Genomic DNA, 16,722 nt, shown 5'->3' with positions numbered 1-16,722 from the left:
AGAACGTTTTAGCAGCCCCTTGTACTTATTACACCAGCATCTAGTTGCCAGCTCGTGACATTACTTTACTGCCTGTCAGATTTTCACTGCCAAATCCAACTTATTTATGTACGTTTGGCCGTTTCCAGTTTAAAAACCTTCAGGGCCTCTGAAGAACACAAGACAAGAGCTTTGTCATTGTTGCTGTTCTTCACTTGCCTTTATTAATGTCGGGATATTCAAAAATGTTTTTCAGGTCTAAATCTTTTTCGGGTATGGAATATATTTGACGTTGAAACAAATTCACAATACATTTTCTCCCTTTAAAAAAAGGTCCTAGGCTGTGATTTTTATTTTTGATATACCCCCCACCCCTTTTTTTTTTTTTTTTTTACAAAACTGTAGCGCAGTTTTTAGTGCCGACCGTGGCAGTAACAGCTCTAATGCTCATAGGAATTCTATGCTCAATATGTAAATAAATGGTTTCTAAGGTGCTCAGTAAACGTCTTATGTCACCTTAATAAATATTTGTTTAATAGACCTCAGAACCACCACTCCTCCGTCCCACCGAAGTGTAATCACGGGGATATACAAGTGGTGCACTCCTCACCGGTCTATTTAATTAAAATTTTTATATCATTCCTCCAATTCTTATGCTTAAATTTACTTATCTTAGTAATGGCGAACTATCAGTTCTCACGGTAGACTGGCGGTAAGACCTGACATGTTTCACAATTGTTTCTTCAGGGGTCTGTCAAATGCCGCCGGTTTTGGAAAAGGGGGAGGGGCTTAATTCATATTAAAAAATTAATTTCAATACATAGATACAATAAATGCTGATTTTTTTTTCTTTTTTAAATGGAGCTTTCCTTTTCCAAAACAACTCTACCAATTAGTTTCTGCTAGATGCTAAGAAGCCCGTGAGAATTGAACGGTCTTCTTCGCATTCAACACACCACCAGTTGGTAGTGCCGCTTTGTAAAAGGAGCTCAGAATTTGTTCAAAGAATTTTAATGATTGCCAATTGTTTCAGACACTTTTTCTGCTGCAGTTTGTCAGGTATTTTGTCATTGCCTGCTGCTGGGATGCATGTGTTATCTGGTAGTGACCGACTGGTGTCAAACAATATTACATCCGCCTTGAAGCAGGCCCATAAGGCAAAACACAGACCTATACTGGAGTCTCTTCTACACAGCAATGCCTGCTTCAATCTAATTTGGAGATAACAGTTTGAATTTCTACGCATTTTCACTATGTTCTGATGCTGCTGCTGGGAATATTTCATCTAGGTATATATGAGAATCAGTGGTTTAGCTAGGACTGAATGTGCCCTGGGCAAAAAAAAGTTAAGATGCCCCCCCCCCCTCTATAATGCCATCTCTCCCAAGGTAGTGGGAAACCAGGCAGGAGGGGGGGGGGAGGAGAATCCCCTTCAGAGCTCCAGTAAACAAACCCTGCAAAACACACATTCCAGACCTTTATAGAAAATCTGTCACAGTAATAGAAACTGAAATACATGATACCAGAGATGTGCATTTCCTAAAGGTGATATATTACAATTAATAAATTCAGACCCCCCCCCCCCCCACTTTTCTGTACCTTTGTTGTTTCTTTTTTCTGCTTCTCTCAATTCTTTCCAAGCTCTCCGGTCATTTTGATATTTCTTCTCTTATGTCCATTATCCATCTTTTGTCACTATCCCTGTCCTCCCCTCATGTTCAGCACCTGCCCTCTCAGTGCCCCTATCCCTCTCCTGTGCCCAGTATCACTTCTGTGTCCTTGTCCCTCCACGTATCCAGCTTGTCATATCTCTCTTCCCCTCCTTTCACACGCCTCACTATGGGTCCAGCGCTTTCCTTTTGTCTCCCCCCTCTACAGACTGGCATCACTCTCTCCTTCCACTGGTTCAGCATCTCTCTCCCTCGGGGTGCAGACTCTCTATCTCTTCCCTCCACTTACTCAGCGCTTCAGCATCCCTCTATCCCCTACCCCCCATTCTCTCTACTCACCCCTTTTGGTCCAGCATCTCTCATCTTTTCTTCCCCAGGTCTTGTTCTCTTCCCTCTGCCTCAACCCTCCTTCCCACGCAAATCTTGGCATCTTTCTTTCTCTCCTCCCCTCCCCTAGCATGTCCAGTATCCCTCAGTCCCCCCCCCCCCTGCAGGTCCTGGCATCTCTCTAACCCCTCATCTACCCCCACCTTATAGGCTCCAGCATTCTTTCCCCTCTCTCCTGGCAGTTTGCAGTAAAAGATACACAGGGGAACCAAATTAAAATATGCAAATTCTGGGTATGGATTAGTAAAGAAAATAACAAAAGGTATCTGTTCCTGCTCAGATTTTGACATTGGTATCACACAAATTGATTTCAAATATGCTGCAAAGCCAATGCTTTAAATAACTTTGGGTGACTGGATGCTTAGTAAACTTCAGAGAAAAGGATAGTTGTACAAAATATTGAACTAATTAGAGGTCCTTACCTTCTGAACATTAAAGCACAGAAAGATTCAGGAGATGGATAACTCCAGTGCTCCCTAGTCACTCAAGCAGCTTGTTATTCACATAGAAACTGACAAGCTTAGGAACTCTCACGGAACTTTTTTTATATTTCATAATATATTTATCAAGACTCAGCAAGCTAATACTGCAGTCAGGGAAGGCACCTGAAGGGGGCAGTAGCAGACATTGACATTGATAGCTGCAAGTATAAACCAAAATTGTGATGAAAACAAAGCAAAGACCAGGAAAACAAAAAGTTCAGTAATGTTTTTATTAACAAACTATATCGATTTTTAAACAGATCCTGGAATGAACATTTGACAGTATAAAAAAAAAACTGGAACAGAAGAGATTTTAGAATATAAACAGCCTCATTTACAGCAAAATTAAATAACAGATGTAAAGTACACAGGTTATGCATGCTGCAGGTTTGAATACCATTGCAAAGCTTAAGGCATCATAAAACTGTGTGAAGATCATTTCTGTACAAATAGCAAACAATATTTTCTGTTCTTAAGCTGTCATTCACTGAATGATAAGTGCTCCGTTGGCAGCAATAAAATCTGTGACACTGAAAATGAACATATGATACATATTGACAAAAATTAAACAATTTTTTGGTCAGCGGGTTATAGGCCCTGCCAAAACCACGCTATTAAATGACATGAAACTTAAACACATTCATATAAATAACTTCAGCTTGATTTTGGAACTAATGGAAAGAGTGTCCTGAGCCAAAACTGCACCATAAGCGACACACTGCCCTGGCTTCCCTACCCTGATCATTGCGTCGCAGCCATTGCAGAGAATGCAATGGGTAGGGTGCGAATTTTGCAACCCCATCCATTTTGCATCCTTTGTGGCTACACAGTTCATGCATCTCTCAGGATGGCCCCGACTGACAAATGGCCAAACACAACTAAATCCAACTGGAAAACGACTCCAGACAGACCAGTCTCTCCAGTTTCTTGACCCAGTGCATAAACCAGGAAAGAAAAGAGTCTCTGCTGACAGGAGGGCAGGAGCTTGTGTTAGCTTGAGTGGAAACTTGATGATTCTGATTCTGTAGAGACTGATGAGAGCCCACCTCGCTTTTTTGACAGTATCTTGAGGCTCGATCCCCTGCTGACTGAGCTAAAAGCATTATGGGCGGACATCTTGAACTTGGCACCAAGGAATGCATACAGAATCGGGTTTAAACAGCAGTGGAAGAAGGCTACGGCTTCCGTAATGGAGATCCACTTGTCCACGTTGTCCTGCAAAATGCAATCAGACTTCACTGTTCCAAGCAGAATGAATGCCTCCATGCCAAGACAAATGTAATAAGGTAGCAAGCAGGCAAAGAAAGCAAGGATAAGGATGACGGTGGTCTTCAAAGCTCTGCGCTTCTGGTGTCCTTTGGAGTGTGACAATTTGGAAATGATAATACAGTAACAAGTCAAGATTATGAGACCAGGGAAGATAAATCCTACCATAATGTGAAGAAACCTGAAGCTAGTCTCCCATTTAACTTGATCCCCAGGGTAAATATGATTACAGCCATAAACGCCTTCAACTTCACTAACTGTAGAAAAAATTAAATCAGGCACCGACAAAAGCACAGCTGGGAGCCACACACCTGCATAAATAATTTTTTCGGCTAACAACTTTCTTGTCCCCTGGCTATTTGTTGCATGAACTATTGCCAAGTAACGATCTAGGCTGATGAATGCCAAAATCAAGACAATGCTGTACAGGTTGATGGTGTAAACGCTGTTGATGCCTTTGCACAGAACGTTTGGGATTTTGAAATGCCACCCCTGCGCTGCCTCCGCAGACCAGAACGGCAGGGTAAAGACAAAGAGGAGATCAGCCACCGAGAGATGCAACCTGTACTTGTCTGTCATGGTCCTCGACTTTTTTTGGTAACCCATGACGACGACAACCAATCCATTGCCGACGATTCCAATCACGAAGATGATGGAAAAGACGACGGGGAGAAAGATCTGATTGAAACTGGTATTTTGTGTGTAGCATGGCTCGGTTAAGTCATCAAAGTCCCCAGATCCCAAGTCATCTGTACTGTTATCAAAGGGCACGTCTATCATGAATTCAGAAACCTGAGAGAAATAAAGAAAGGATCATTAAAATTTATCTAGGACATATACTTTGCCCATATTTAGCTATAATTCTAGAATGTCACATAAAATCCACAAAAGGTTTGTCTTTTTTTAAAAACTTGCATTTGTCAAAGAGATCACTTCAAGGGATCCTTTTACTAAGGCACGCTAACTGATTTAGCCTGTGCTAATTGATTTGGCGTGCACTAATCGATTTAGCATGCGCTAAATGCTAAGAATATAATAGAATATAATGGGCGCCTTAGCATTTAGCGCACGCTAAAACGGTTAGTGCGCCTTAGTAAAAGGACCCCCAAGTTATGAAGACAATATTTATGAGCAGGTAATTTAGAAAAGCACCCCATGTATTTAGTATTTAAAGCTATTTGAAACAATGTGATCTTAAAATAGGATTCAGATTACCGCCAGCAGAGACCATCAAAACATCTGTGGCGTTTGGTTCGCACCACTTGCCCCTTAGCCAATAGCACTGGCATTGCTGTCCCTTTCCTCCAGGTGGCGCTGTTGTGTTCCTAGCGGTGCTTTTCCCCAACTTGTGTGGGGTGATCCAGCTGTCTTCTAGTTCCACCACCCCACGTGGGACAGAGGAGGGAGCTGTACGAGCATGAGGGTCAATGGTATCAGTGGTGTTAGTGGGGACTGCTGTAAATATTTGGCAGATACCAGGAGTCTCCCAATCCCAGCTTGCCAGAGAGGACGTTTCTTGTTGGGGTGAACAGGCACAGAAGCACATATGTGTGTTCTACCTCTTCTACTTATCAGGCAGTGTTGTCTGCATGGTAGCTATATACAGAGAAATCCACACAAAAAAGGGGGAAATTACTGTATAACTGCCAAACTTCAAGGGTAAGTATAATACCAACAGTCAAGAAGGGGCAGCTTAAGTTTTCAACACTTTGCACATTCATTAACTGATACAGAAACAGTGCTCAGAGATTCAATTCGATTTGTCAGACCAAATGCTGGAACACCAGACATTGCTGGAGATGCTGTTCTCGAACCATTACATGTGTTTTTCAAAAATATTTTTAGATTTTGTATTGCAAATAAAAATGATCAAAAACACCACTTATCTGAGCTGTATACTCTGGTTTCACGTCACGTAGAACGCTCTGGGCTTGACGCGTTTCGCCAAAGCTGTATCACAAAGCCCATCATTTTGCTAGCTGCCGAAAAGGTTCAAAAAAGAAAGCAAAATGACGGGCTTTGTGATACACCTTTGGCGAAACGCGTCAAGCCCAGAGCGTTCTACGTGACGTGAAACCAGAGTATACAGCTCAGATAAGTGGTGTTTTTGATCATTTTTATTTGCAATACAAACTCTAAAAATATTTTTGAGAAACACATGTAATGGTTCGAGAACAGCATCTCCAGCAATGTCTGGTGTTCCGGCATTTGGTCTGACAAATCAGATTGAATCTCTGAGCACTGTTTCTGCATCAGTTAATGAATGTGCAAAGTGTTGAAAACTTAAGCAGCCCCTTCTTGATTGTTGGCATTCAGCTAAATACCGAGAACACGGTTTCACAGAGTCTTTACGTTTATTTTAGTTCTTACCTTGCTCCGAGATTTTTTTAGAAACCTGCCCATCCCTGTCTAGTGCCTCTAAGGGCTCTTTTTACTAAGCTGCGGTAGGGTTTTTAACACGCGCGCTAGACCTTAATGCCAGCACTGAGCTGGCGTTAGTTCTAGAAGCGTAATTTCCTGCGTGTGCTAAAAACGCTAGCGCACCTTAGTAAAAGGAGCCCCTAAGTGTGATCTTCTCTAAAGGGTTCAATTTGGGGGATTTTAACTGTAGGCCTCTAAAATCTCCTCTTGAAAATCACCACATGAACAGCAAACATCCACTCCCGTTCCCTCCATGCTGCCTTAGTTTCATGGTCTTGTTCCCCATTTCCAAAGGTGGCTGACCAGCTAGTCACTCGCAATGCATCAGGACTAGGTTTGCTGTACAACCTCTGACCAGTTCCTTAGAACTTATTAGACCACATACTGTATACAGTTTTACTTTCAGCTAGCCACCTGCTTTTATTTATCCAAGCGCTTCTGTCTAACCCACAGGTGTCAAAGTCGGTCCTCGAGGGCCAGAATCCAGTCGGGTTTTCAGGATTTCCCCAATGAATCTGCATGAGATCTATTTGCATGCACTGCTTTCAATGCATATTCATTGGGGAAATCCAGAAAACCCGACTGGATTCCGGCCCTCGAGGAGGGACCAGATCTGACTGTTGTCCCAGCCACGTATTCTCTTCGATGCCTTTTAAGATCGTTCATTCTACTGTGCTGACATTTTATCGTATTTCTGAATAGTCTACTGTGCTGTATATTCAGGGAAAGGGATTTGTAGGGCTGGTTCAAGAGGCTGCGGTGCCATGAACCAACTTTTGGTTTTGTGCTTCCCCCCCCAACCCCATGCCATGTCTCCCACCTGTCCCACCCCTGCCCCTTCCCCACCTTAGATCAACCTGTGTGTCTTCTGGGTGGGGGAACAGGAGTGGCTCCAAGGTGCTTTGTGCATCTATCCGAGGCCAGCTCAAGCTGGGGTGGGCCTAAGCAGCCTCAGATGCCAGCTGCCATGCTGGAGAAGCATCAGCGCCAGGCACATCGCCCTTGAAAACATCCGCAGAGAGAGGAGACAAGAGGAAGTACGAAAGCCGCCTTTTTCTGACTCTTGCCTGTATGCCGGCAGTCCGGATCGACGACTGCAGACTGCTGCTGCTCACAGTGAGAAGCCAAGCTTAACCTATGGGCCAGTGACATCATGGGTAGAGAATGTCACAAGGACAAAATTTTCCCTGTCCCCACACGAACTCAATTTCCCCGTCCCATGCCCACGAGTTTTGACGCTGTCCCTGTCCCTGCTCCAAGCTCTGTCTTAACCACACAAACCTCGAACACTTATGATTCTAAAGTGTTTGAGGCTTGTGCAAATGAGGACAGAGCTTAGGCATTGGAGGAATGAGGCATTATGACATCACAATCTGAGCTCTAGAATGTTGCTACTTAGGATTTGAAAGTGTTTGAGGCTTGTGCAGATGAGGATGGAACTTGCAGGAATGGGGCAGGGACAGGAAAAGAACTCGCCGGGATGGGATGGGAAAATGAGTTCCTGTGCAGATGGGGAAAAATTTGTCCCCGTGTCACTCTGTAATCATGGGCTCATGCATTTGGTGCTCTTTAGTGCCGGCTCCCTGGGCCAGAGCCTCACCTGTCCATAGGTTAAGCCGGCCCTGGGGATTTTGCTCAAGCCTTTTTCAACTCCAGGTGAGTTGCATTCAGATGTAGTATGTATTTTTCAGTCTCTGGAGCTTAAAAATATGGGGCCTTTTTACTAAGCTGGGTTAGGTACTAACACAAGCATAATACAGCAAAAAAAACAACAAAACCCAAAACAAAACAAAATGGAGTACTGCTGGATGTGCTACAGTGTCCTGTTTGTCTGTCTTGCCTGTTTAGATTGTAAGCTCTTTCAAGCAGGGACTGTTTTCTTACTCTTTGTGACTCTGTACAGCGCTGCATGCATCTGGTAGTGCTATAGAAATAATTAATAGTAGTAGTAGTAGTGTCATATGGTAAATTTTAGAATGTGTGTGGGCTAACCACACATTGAATAATTTTTGTTTGTCTGGTTTGTTGAGGAGTTATGTCAGGGACAGAGCGTGGATGTTCCTGCTTTAACCAGTTAATGCATCTACATTACTAGAAGCCAACGAGTTAGTGCATAGATAAAACAGGAGCCTTTAGTATAAGTGCTGCCACGGTAATAAAAAAAAAAGTGGCCACGTCCTAATGGCAGAATTAATACATGCTAACAAAATGGGTTGAAAAAATAAGAGTTATACAGCACTCCCCCGATATTCGCGGGGGTTCCGTTCCAGGAACCCCCGCAAATCTTGAAAAACCATGAATACGGTTTTCAGTGGGGGAGACAAGAGAGGGCAGCCAGAGCGCCGGCAAGTGAAAGAAATCACTCGCGGTTTGCTCTGACCGCCTCTTCCTGCATTAAAGTCAGGCCTCAACCATCAGGAGCTGCTTTGATACGCAGCTTCTGATTGGTTAGGCCCAACTTTAGTGCAGGAAGAGGCGGTTGGAGCATACCGCGTGCTCCGTCTGCCCTCTCCTGCCCGGTCATTCGCAGTCGGAAAATACCGCAAATGACTGGGACCACGAATTGCCAACCGCAAATGACCGGGGGAGCACTGTATACCAGATGTAATCCCAAAATAACCATCTAAAAACACCTCGGTGTAAACAGAGACAGAAGTTAGCTTGACTTGGTCTCCTGACCACGGCTCATAATATAATCACTGCACATGAATTTTTCTTATTTATTTCCTAGTCATGCTTCAGCATTAAATACTTTTATAAGGAAGCAATTTCTTTCACTTAACTTATTGAGGGTCCTTACATCAGTGGCGTATCAAGGTGGATGCGGACCGCCCTGGGCGCCAAGTTGGTGGAAGCACTGGCACCTCTCCACCCCATCCTGTCACACACCATGCCACTCTCGCGCCATCCCTCCCTCTCACACCTTACCTCCATATTATCTTCGCCAGGGTGAGCAACTTCTGCCTGTTGCTCACGCCGGGCTAGGTCCCTTCGGAATCACTTCCGGGTCATGGGGCCAGTAAGTGACATCAGAGGGAATCCAACGCTGGTGCGAGGAGCATGCTTGCAGAAGCCATTCGCGCTGGCGAAGATTAAGAGATGGGAGGAGCGTAAGAAGTGGGGGCGTGGAGAGGAGGGTGCGGGGCGTGCAGGAGGGCACTACCACCCCAAGCGCTTCCTACCCTCACTACGCCACTGCCTGACATGTTTCGAGAGACTGCTTCAGGGAAGCCAGCTCATCCTTTCTGGAACCTTCATTCTCTGATTGTATGTTTCTGTTAAGTTTAGAATTCAATGTAGTGGACAGATGAGTTGGGTTCCCTGAAGCAGTCTCTCGAAACATGGTCCATGTTGGGACCCTCAGTGCATCAGTTAAGTGAAAAAAATTGTTTGCTTAAAAAAGTATTTAACACTGAAGCACGAATAGAAAAGAAATAAGAAAAAGAAAGATTCATGAGCAATAATTATCCCCCCCACCTTTTACAAAACCGTAGCACTGTTTTTAGCACCAGTTGCAGTAGTAACAGCTCCGATGCTCATAGGAATTCTATGAGCCTCAGAGGTGTTACCGCCATGGCCAGCGCTAAAAACTGCGCTACGGTTTTCTAAAAGGAGGGAGGGGGGTATATTATGAGCCGTGGTCAGGAGACCAAGTCAAGCCAAGTCTGACTCTTGTTCTTCTCTGAGCATATAGTCAACAACAAAAACCATGTATTGTGAATGGCAACTGCAATACTTGGAAACATTTTTCACTAGAGGTGTTTTTAGGTGGTTACAGTACTCCTCTGAAATTTGTGGGGTTCCGTTCCAGGAACACCCACAAATTTAAAAAAAACACAAATGCGGTTTCGAGTCTGTAAAAAGGCAGGAGAGGGCAGCTGGAGCACCGGCGGGTGCAGTAAATCATACCTGGTATGCTCCCGGGGGAGGGGGGAGGAGGAGGAATCAGCTGTGCAGAAAGCTGATTGGCTGACCAGGGAGGAGAGGAGAAGGAATCGGCTGTGCAGAAGGCTGATTGGCTGACCAGGGGGAGAGAGGAGGAGGAATCAGCTGTGCAGAAGGCTGATTCACGGACTCATTCCCTGTATTTTCTGACCAGAAGAGGCAGTCAGAAAATACCGTGAATAACTGAATCCGCGAATCGTGAATTTGCGGGGAAACACTATATTTAGCATTAGTATGTGGCCATTAATGTGAAAAATCAGGGTTTTTACAGCTGTGGCCTTAGCAAGCAGGACAGATCAGTGTAAGGGCACGGTATGGCTCACTTTTACCACTTTTAATAAACAACATAAACTCCTATGTTTGTACTTAAGATAATGGAGGGTGAAGTGTGCAAACACACAAGAACAGTGGTGGGAAATAAAGCTTTGGGCTGAGAAGGAGGGAGCCAGGGTTCAACTGTTAGACTACTCCTGCACTCCATTAAGATGTTTCAGTGGTGCTCTGCAGACCTTATTTCATATTTCTGTTACAAGAATGCTCTACTTTGCTGTCCCCCCTCCCCCCTTTATGAAGCCATGTTAGGCTTTTTTATCACCAGCAGTGGCGGTATTAGCTCCTATGAGCGTCGGTACTATTACTGCTGCGGCGATAAAAAAGCCTAATATGACTTAGTAAAACGGAGAGGGGGGGTTAATTTGTACATTGATGACACTCTCACTACTGATATTATTATAATTTGATTTGCCTATTTCCTAATTACTTTAGAGGCCCTTTCACCAAATGGCGGTAAAAAGTGGCCTTAGTGTATTCTTACGTGGGTCATTCCCGTAGGCTAAAGCCATTTTATTACTACTTAGGTAAAATGGTCAAATTCTGTATTTTCCCTATTAATGGCCATGCACTAATTTTTCCCCTACTCCCACCCATTATGTAAGTGGTAAGGACCCACGTGCTAATTAGTTAGCATGTAGCAATGTAGTTTCGCTAACCTATTAGCGCAGAATACACCCACTCTCTGCCCCAGCACTAAATTAAAAAAAATTTTTTTTAGTGCTTCTGTAGTGCACACTGATCCCAAAAGTATAGGGTTACCTGATGTCTTCTCCATGAAAAGAGGACATGAGGCCCCGCCCTGTCCCCACCCCATTCAGCCCCACCCCCTCATCTCCTTTCTCGGGGCCGTGTCTGGACAGCCTCCGAAAGTGCGCAGAGGTGATGTGATGACATCACATGCCACTGCGTGACACCCGTGCAGGTTTGGAGGCCTTTCAGACGCAGCCCCGAGCTCAGGAAACCTGGACGAGCTACCGGACTTTGAAAATCCATCCGGGCACCTGAAGAGTCCTCTAAAAATAACATGTCCGGGTTTCCCCGGACATTTAGTAACCCTGGGACAATCTGGGTGTGTCCTAGGCCAAGGTTTTACCTTCACCAAGATGGACATTATGTTATAGACTTTTAAGTGACATTTTTAATATTTACACAATAAAGGAACTGTTTTGGTTGATTTCTGACATCTCATTTGCCTCCTTTCTGTTCTGCTGCAACCATACAAAAGTACCATGGCATGCCTGAGCATGCTCCGCAGTAATGCATTTTTTTTTTTTGCCATATTAAGCACGAATTAGCGCTTACCACAGCTTAGTAAAAGGACTCTTATGTTCTAATTCTGTTATTATGATCCTTTAGGTTATACAATTTAAGCTGCCTTAGTATGTCAGTCTGCACCTGCTGGACACTGCCTTGGGTGAATTTCTTCATCAAGGCACTTTACTAAATCGTAATAAATAATGTATGAAAAGGTTTGTGCCATTTTTTTTTTCCCAGTACAAAAACAGCACTAGATTCATGAAGGAGAACATCCTGCTTTTTTTTTTTTTTTTTAAATGGGCGTGGTGGAAGCACTAACACACAAGCCGTCCCGCCACTTTCATAAATACGTTTTGCTGAACCGAGGGGAGTGGCAGCAAAGCACCAGGAGTGAGAGTGAAAGTGGACGAGTCTGCCTGTGCTATACTCACACCTACACTGGTTTTCAAGCGCTGGCTCTCCGATCAGGGAACGCAATTTCTCTTTTGTTAACAAAGCTGTAAATAATTGGTTTGGACAATAGGGATCCCGGGAGAGGTGGAGTGGCTCAGCTCTCCATCTGCTGTGCTAGAGGAGAGGGAAAGTGACAGATGAAACACTTCTATATGAGAGCATCACAATATAATCAATCACAGATACCACATTTATGGCCATTATTCTCTCATCTTCAAAGCTAAAGTGAAGAAAGCATCAAGTAATTTAATTTTGACTTTGACACAATAATTTCTGACCAAAGAATTATAGTTGTCCTTTTTTTATCTTTAAAAAATATGTTCGCTTTGTACTGGATGTTCCCACAGAAGTTACACCAAGCATGACTGCTTTGTCCAAAAGGAGAGTGAGTAAAAATGAACTCTAGGAAAATAATAATAATAATTTATTTTCTTATATACCGCCCTACCAACCATTCTGGGCGGTTCACAACAGAAAAAAAACAAAACCCTGAAACATTTCAGCGAAAAAATACAATTTCATAAAAACAATACTTCATACAGCAGTCAGATACAGCATTAGTTAAAACACAGTTCCAAATATTACTAAAATATAAAAAGTTTAGAAGAATAAAAAGAGAACCACATGGTAAAATTAAAATCAACATTCTTGTTTATCAATTAAATAAGTTTTTTAAAATGATTTCCTAAATGTAAAGTAAGACTAGGTTTGAGCAATCAGCGAATTTATCCAGCCTGATACTCCAATGTCCTGTCCCAAAAACTTTTGTAACGGCAGGCCCTTGGGGGGCAGGGAAGACGAACATACCCCAGAAAACAGCACACCTTGCAAGTCCCTTTTGCTCCCATGCATTTCTCTTTCTTGTAACCAAATCGCACGCGCAGTCCCAACTTATTGCTGCGCTCCACGGCCTCGTTCCCACTTAATTCTCCACGTTCAAGTAACACATGCCATTTTGGTCCTCTAACCCCGACGGCCTGCACCTACCTTGTCCATGTTGCTGTTTGCAAGGCTCGGGAGTGCTGCTAACGTTTCCAGGCTCCCATCTGCAGACTTCTCTGAAGTTTCTCTCTGACGTTGTCTCTGCTTTTATGAATCTCAGCGGCCTCTTGGGGGCGCCTGTCTCTTCCACCCATTGACGTAGGCCGGAGGATTCACACTGCTACACTACAATAGTCTTGCAGTTTTTTCTGTTAAAACCCACCTCCTGTTGTTTATCCTGCAGCTGGTGGTGACTGTTAAGGACTTTTTTTTTTGATTCAAATTAGATACCCTTCAGTGAATGAGTGTTTTGGAAAGGACCTAGAGCTTTAAAAAAAAAAAAATTCCAAACCTGCTCTCAGTTTCCGGTGAAGAAAGAAGAGTTCGTTCACCTTCAAAGTAAATACATAGAAATGCAGCAAAAAAAAAAAAAGAAAGGAAACCAAGCTGATACATTTGTTTTTGGACTATTTTAATACATTTATGACAAGCTTTTGAAAGGCCGATGATATGACCTGTGGCACAAGGATTCTGTTTTTATTCTTAAACGTCAGGGTGTAACTATTATTATTTTTTTTTAATTCTGAATATAATTTCAGAATGCACAGAGATGTCAAGTTACCCATTTCCAGACTGGAGACTTTCTGGCTATTCTTCTTTTGAACTTATATTTCAAAGCAGTGTGGGATTTTTTTTTTTTAAAGTGCCTAATCCTGGCCATTGAAATCAATGCTTAAATTCCCATAATAAACTAAAGGGTGACCCATAAAACCCCTCCCCTCCCTTTTTTGGCTGAAATTCGTTGCTTAGATTGACTGAAATTGATGCCCAAAGAAAATTGCCCTGCCCCTGAACCATAGCAACCTCCACTCCCTCCTCCCTCTCCCACCAAACAATAATAGCTTACACTCCATCTTTTTCCCCTGAGCAAAGATAATCCCTATGCCTTCCTTCCCACCCGGACCAACCCATAAGATCTCCCCCCTCCCTTCCTCCCCCCACCCGCGCTTACCTTAGAGTTCCTGGTGGTCTAGTGATTATACTGGGCAACACCTGTTCATGTCATCTCTGCTGTCAAAATGGCTGTCACAAACCCCAGTGACAGTCTCACAACTGCTTCAATATGTAAGTGCCAGCTTTAACTTTCTTTTTTAGGGTAAAAAGATGGTTTGCCTCGTGATGATGTGCACGTTAATATGACACCATTGTAACGGGTGGTCTTGCTCGTGTGTCATACAGCTTTAGCATATGTTAACAGGTTAACACATTATTTTATACAATGGGACTTACCCCTTCTGTTAAACCGCGCTAGCAGTTTGTAGCGCAGAGGGCCGCGCTGAATGGCCTGCGCTGCTCCTGACGCTCATAGGAACTCTATGAGCGTCAGGAGCAGCGCAGGCCATTCAGCGCGGCTCATCGCGCTAAAAACTGCTAGCGCAGTTTAATAGAAGAGGGCCTTAGTTACTAAAAGCATGAGTTAATGGTGTTAAGCATGCTAACCGAGGGCCTGGCTACCATTAAGTGAGCCTGGCAAAAGTCCCAGGGCTGACGTTTCTCCCCCTTTCTCAGGTTGCAGGAACCCTCTTCCCTCTCCTGGCCCTGAAATCCACAACGAGCAGCTGGCACAGGCAGTGAGGTAAAGAACCTGCCTCTGGCTGGCGCTGGCAGGGCTTTTCCACTGATGTTACTTCCTGTGGGTGGGGCCATAGGAGCCAACTTTTCAAAATGATTAGGGGTGCCCAAACTCTGCCCCAGACCCTTCCTTGTAATAATAGTACTAATTATAATGCCATTTTTTCATTCATTTTCATATATATACACAATATAATCTTATTAATAATACATAATGGAAACCACAAAATTATGGTGCTTCTCATAATGGAAACCACTTTATGGTGCTTCTCATTATTCATTCCTAACAGAGCACCTGGCTTTGGTCACATATGCAAAACACAGATACATGCTATGCAAATACAGGACCACAAATTAAAAGTCATAATATACACAAACAAAACCCTAAGATGCCAGACTCTGCATGCAAAACAACACCAGAGAAATAGAAACAAATGCATTTCTTCCTAAACAGTGTAAAATATAGACAGCTGATGTAAATTCTCAAAACCGCCACATTTCAATCACTAACCCCCTCTTTTACTAAGGTGTGCTAACCAATTAGCGCGTCCATAGACTAACATGCATGCGTTAGCTTTTAGCGTGTGCTAAATCGATTAGCGCACGCTAATCGGTTAGTGTACCTTAGTAAAAGAGGGCCTAAATTAAAAATAAAATAATTTTTCCTACTTTTGTTGTTTGTTGTTTGCTGATTTTATTTTTCTAATCATCTTTTCCCAGCCTCTGGTTGAACTTCATTCTGTCTGTGCTCTTAACTGTGTTTCCAGTGCCGCCTTATCCATTTGTTATTTTTTTCTCCTTCTTTACTTTGGAATTAACTTTTAATATTCAACTTTCTTCAATTTTTCTGCTTCCTTCTCAAATCTATCTTACCAAAACTCCTTACCTCCCAATTATACTATTCCCCCTTTGACGTATGCCCAATTATACTATTCCATACTTTGACGTATGCCCAGTAAACAATGTGTTCAGCGTTAATGGTTTTTCACAATACAAAATATGTATGAAATAATATAACGTTGTGTTTACTTTCCATGCGATGATTGGGCTGTGAGGTGGTTTTTTCTGGGGTTCGCCCCAGTTTTCTCCTCCATGATTCTGAGCAAGTTTTTGTGAACTTAAGTTATATCATTCATATGCTCTTTGAATAGGTCCATAGAGTGATTTTTCTTCAGCACAACATATGCACTTTATCACTCTTGTTACATTGGTTGAAACGCGTCCCCTCTTTATATTTGACTGATGTGGCACTCAGCGGCACGGCTTTATGAAAGGGGAGGGGTTAAGTTAGACGCCTAGATCAGCTAGGCATGCAAATCTAGGTGCATAACGTTAAATGTCTTTTATAGATTCAGGGCCAGAAGGACTAACATCAACTGCACTTACTGTAGAACGACTCGCTTACCACATGTACTCTAGCTGAAAAAGAGGTGAGCTAAATTCAAAACATCTTCCTTCCTATGCAATTAAACAAACCGTTTACTCATTTGATTGTTACAATTATTCTGCAGGATAGTAGCATAGCCAGACGGACAATTTTGGGCAGGTCTGAACCTACAGTGGGTAGGGGCAGGCCTGCCTCTGCTCTGGAGGAATGCGACTATGCAAGCGCGCCATCGAGCCCTACCTGGCCCCCTACCTCCAGAGCTGGGGCTGCGGCGGGTGGCGACTCGCCCTTCATCGGAGAAGGGCTGCATGGAGGTGCAATACCACCGTGAGCGGGACTGGCGCTACTATATGCTCGCCCCGCGAGAGAGACTGGGTGGGCCTGAGCTGAGATTGGGTGGGCAGGGCCCACCTGTAGCTGCGCCTCTGCGGTAGGATCATTCAACCAATTCTTGTACAGAACATGGAAAACTAGGTGCAAAAGCAGAGCTAGCACATTCACCTGGACAAATCGCAGGCCAATAAATAAC

At 43.6% G+C, this 16,722-nt stretch overlaps 1 protein-coding gene across 2 annotated transcripts; it reads right to left on the bottom strand.

The window, feature by feature from the left end:
- Positions 1–2,734: 2,734 nt before the first annotated feature.
- LOC117361640 (C-X-C chemokine receptor type 4-B-like) lies at positions 2,735–13,363 on the bottom strand. 2 transcript variants are annotated; one of them, XM_033947263.1, is made up of 2 exons: positions 13,181–13,363; positions 2,735–4,576 (listed from the first exon to the last, which is right to left on the bottom strand). In XM_033947263.1, the coding sequence occupies exons 1-2, from the start codon at positions 13,187–13,189 to the stop codon at positions 3,509–3,511; spliced, it is 1,077 nt and encodes a 358-aa protein (XP_033803154.1). In that variant the 5' UTR covers positions 13,190–13,363; the 3' UTR covers positions 2,735–3,508. The 2 variants fall into 2 exon arrangements, with proteins under 2 accessions (XP_033803154.1, XP_033803153.1); XM_033947262.1 differs by lacking the exon at positions 13,181–13,363 and adding an exon at positions 13,001–13,139.
- Between the last annotated feature and the right edge of the window lie 3,359 nt (positions 13,364–16,722).

The sequence above is a fragment of the Geotrypetes seraphini genome, chromosome 5 (genome assembly GCF_902459505.1).
Source record: "Geotrypetes seraphini chromosome 5, aGeoSer1.1, whole genome shotgun sequence".
NCBI lineage: Eukaryota > Metazoa > Chordata > Amphibia > Gymnophiona > Dermophiidae > Geotrypetes > Geotrypetes seraphini.
This window is presented reverse-complemented; position numbering and strand designations above follow the sequence as displayed.